At 39.5% G+C, this 2,403-nt stretch overlaps 1 protein-coding gene across 1 annotated transcript; it reads left to right on the forward strand.

Moving 5' to 3' along the window:
• Window positions 1-1,003: 1,003 nt before the first annotated feature.
• Window positions 1,004-2,104, forward strand: LOC121853959 (jerky protein homolog-like). Its single transcript, XM_042348353.1, has one exon. It carries the CDS (start codon window positions 1,004-1,006, stop codon window positions 2,102-2,104), a length of 1,101 nt encoding a protein of 366 aa, XP_042204287.1.
• Window positions 2,105-2,403: the final 299 nt, after the last annotated feature.

Consider the following 2,403-nt stretch of genomic DNA (forward strand, 5'->3'; position numbering starts at 1 on the left):
CCTAACATTCTTATGCCCCCTCCCCCCGGTATATTAAACAGAAAAAACTTAGTATGATATGTTGTAATTTGAGGCATTTAATGGACTCGAGATGTATCGGCGCTCACTGAGCCCGGACAGCTGAGTGATTTGTTATTGAGTTGGCGGGAAACGCGAGCCACAGCGTCGTTGAAGTGATGGATGATTGTTTCCAAACAGCAGCTGACCTAGCACACAAACCCAGTTCTATTTCACAGTACAGTATTGCTGTGAACAATACTTTCTACTTAAAGGAACAATGCCGTGGTCTTTGAAAAACTTTAGGGTCTCGTTGTCTTTATCCCTAAATTCACAAATTACGTCCATGAAAGACCGGCGACAACCTTCACACGTCATGCTGAAAATGAAACTGCTCTCTTGAGCGCTGCCTCATTACTGCCGGCAAGACAAACTAGTGCACGCCTAGGCGCCTAATTATCTATGAAACGAACAATTTCCACCATAAATGATTTATCATATCGCAACTCACTGATGAAAATAATGTAAGAAAATAAACAATAATAAATAACTCGTCGGCAGGTTAGTCCTATATATTAATCCATTATATTAAACACACAAATGGAAATGACAGGGCATAGAACCTGGCAATCTTTTTATTTACTCTGTCTCGATTCACAATTCTCCTCCCGGCGCCATTTTTGTTGATTACCTAGCTAAATCCCTTTACAAGAGACATATCCTAAATAATGGTGAACGCTTCCACGTAATAGTATGAGCACGATTGACGCCCAACCTCGACCACGGCCATTTAAGTCCTGAACAAGTGTACAATGCTGACGAGACTGCCTTATTTTGGAGATGTACGCCAAAAAGAACTCTGACAACTGAGGATGCAGAATCGTCATCGGGGTTTAAAGCTTCGAAGGATCGCGTCACGGTAATGTGCTGCTCTAATGCTGCGGGTACCCATAGATGTAAGTTGCTTGTTATTGGAAAAAGTTTATATCCGAGGGTCTTTAAGGGTATGACACGGTTTCCTGTCCATTACCGTGCCAACAAGAAGGGTTGGGCTACCACTGATATTACATTGGATTGGTTTCATAAATGTTTTGTTCCTGAGGCCAGGGCTCATTGTAACTCAGTTGGACTAGACCCTAAATGCAAGATACTTCTTATTTTAGACAATTGTTCGGCACATCCAAAAGCCGATCTTCTAGTGAAAGATAATGTTTTTGTTACCTACCTCCCACCCAACTGCACATCACTAATTCAACCACAGGACAATGGTATCATACGTTCTATGAAGTGTAAGTATCGATCCCTGTTAATGAGGCGCCTAGTGAGTTCAGTTAATTCAGGCACCCCAGTACAGAGATTCATAAAAGAGTTAAACATTAAGGATGCAGTGTACTGTGTTGCCAATGCTTGGACGTCTATTAAAACATCAACACTGAAAAATGGATGGCATAAATTGTGGCCAAGTTTAATGTTTACTTCTCATTCTAACGAAGACACAGAAAATGATTTTGCAGGATTTAGGGTTTCCAAAGAAGAGCAACTTATACATGAACTTCTTGCTTATGTTAAAGATGTAACTAATCCTGATGCCAAGGAGCTTTCATCAAGGATAAATGAAGATGTTTTAACAGAATGGTTGGATGTTGATGATAATGTGCCTACAGTTCATCATTACACTGATTCTGAAATTGTAGATATGGTTAAAAGTCCGGAGAGAAATGCCTTTACAGGTAGTGATGAAGATGAAAGCAGTGAAGAAAATGAGGAAGATGTGAGAGAGAGAATCTCTATTGACAGGTTAATTGCGTTGACAACTGAACTGCTGGCTGGACTAGAGCAACGAAGTTTTGTAAGTGAACAAGAAATCATGAATGTTTTCTTGCTCCAAGATAAACTTATTAGAGAAAGACCCAAGTGTATGAAGCAACAGACATTGCCCGATATATTCAAGAAAATAGCTAGGAAGCAGGAAGAAGCAACAGCGGTGTCCACACTTGATAATCCACTGCCATCAACTTCAAGACAAGTTGAAGCTGTTCCTGTTGCTGAGGATGTTGTCACTGTCAGTGATACAGATGATAATCCTGACAGCCCATCTGCTGTTTAGCCTGATAAACATTATAATTTCATTTGATTTTCATTTAGTGTTTAATTTTCTATTTTTTTAAAGGACTGTACAGGTAGTAATTTTCTGTTAAATATACTGTATACAGCATATATAATAAAATTTCATTTGGTTTTCATTAGGTGTTTAATTTTCTTTGTTTAAAGGACTGTACAGGTAGTCATTTTCTGTTGAACTTATACAGCAAATATAACCATCAGTTTTCCGGCATTTTCGAAAATCCGGCACTCCTCAGGTCCCGAGGTTGCCGGATTTTTGATAGTCAACAGTGAGTTCTGCTA

This window comes from Homarus americanus, unplaced genomic scaffold (genome assembly GCF_018991925.1).
Source record: "Homarus americanus isolate GMGI-L3 unplaced genomic scaffold, GMGI_Hamer_2.0 scaffold26439, whole genome shotgun sequence".
Lineage (NCBI taxonomy): Eukaryota > Metazoa > Arthropoda > Malacostraca > Decapoda > Nephropidae > Homarus > Homarus americanus.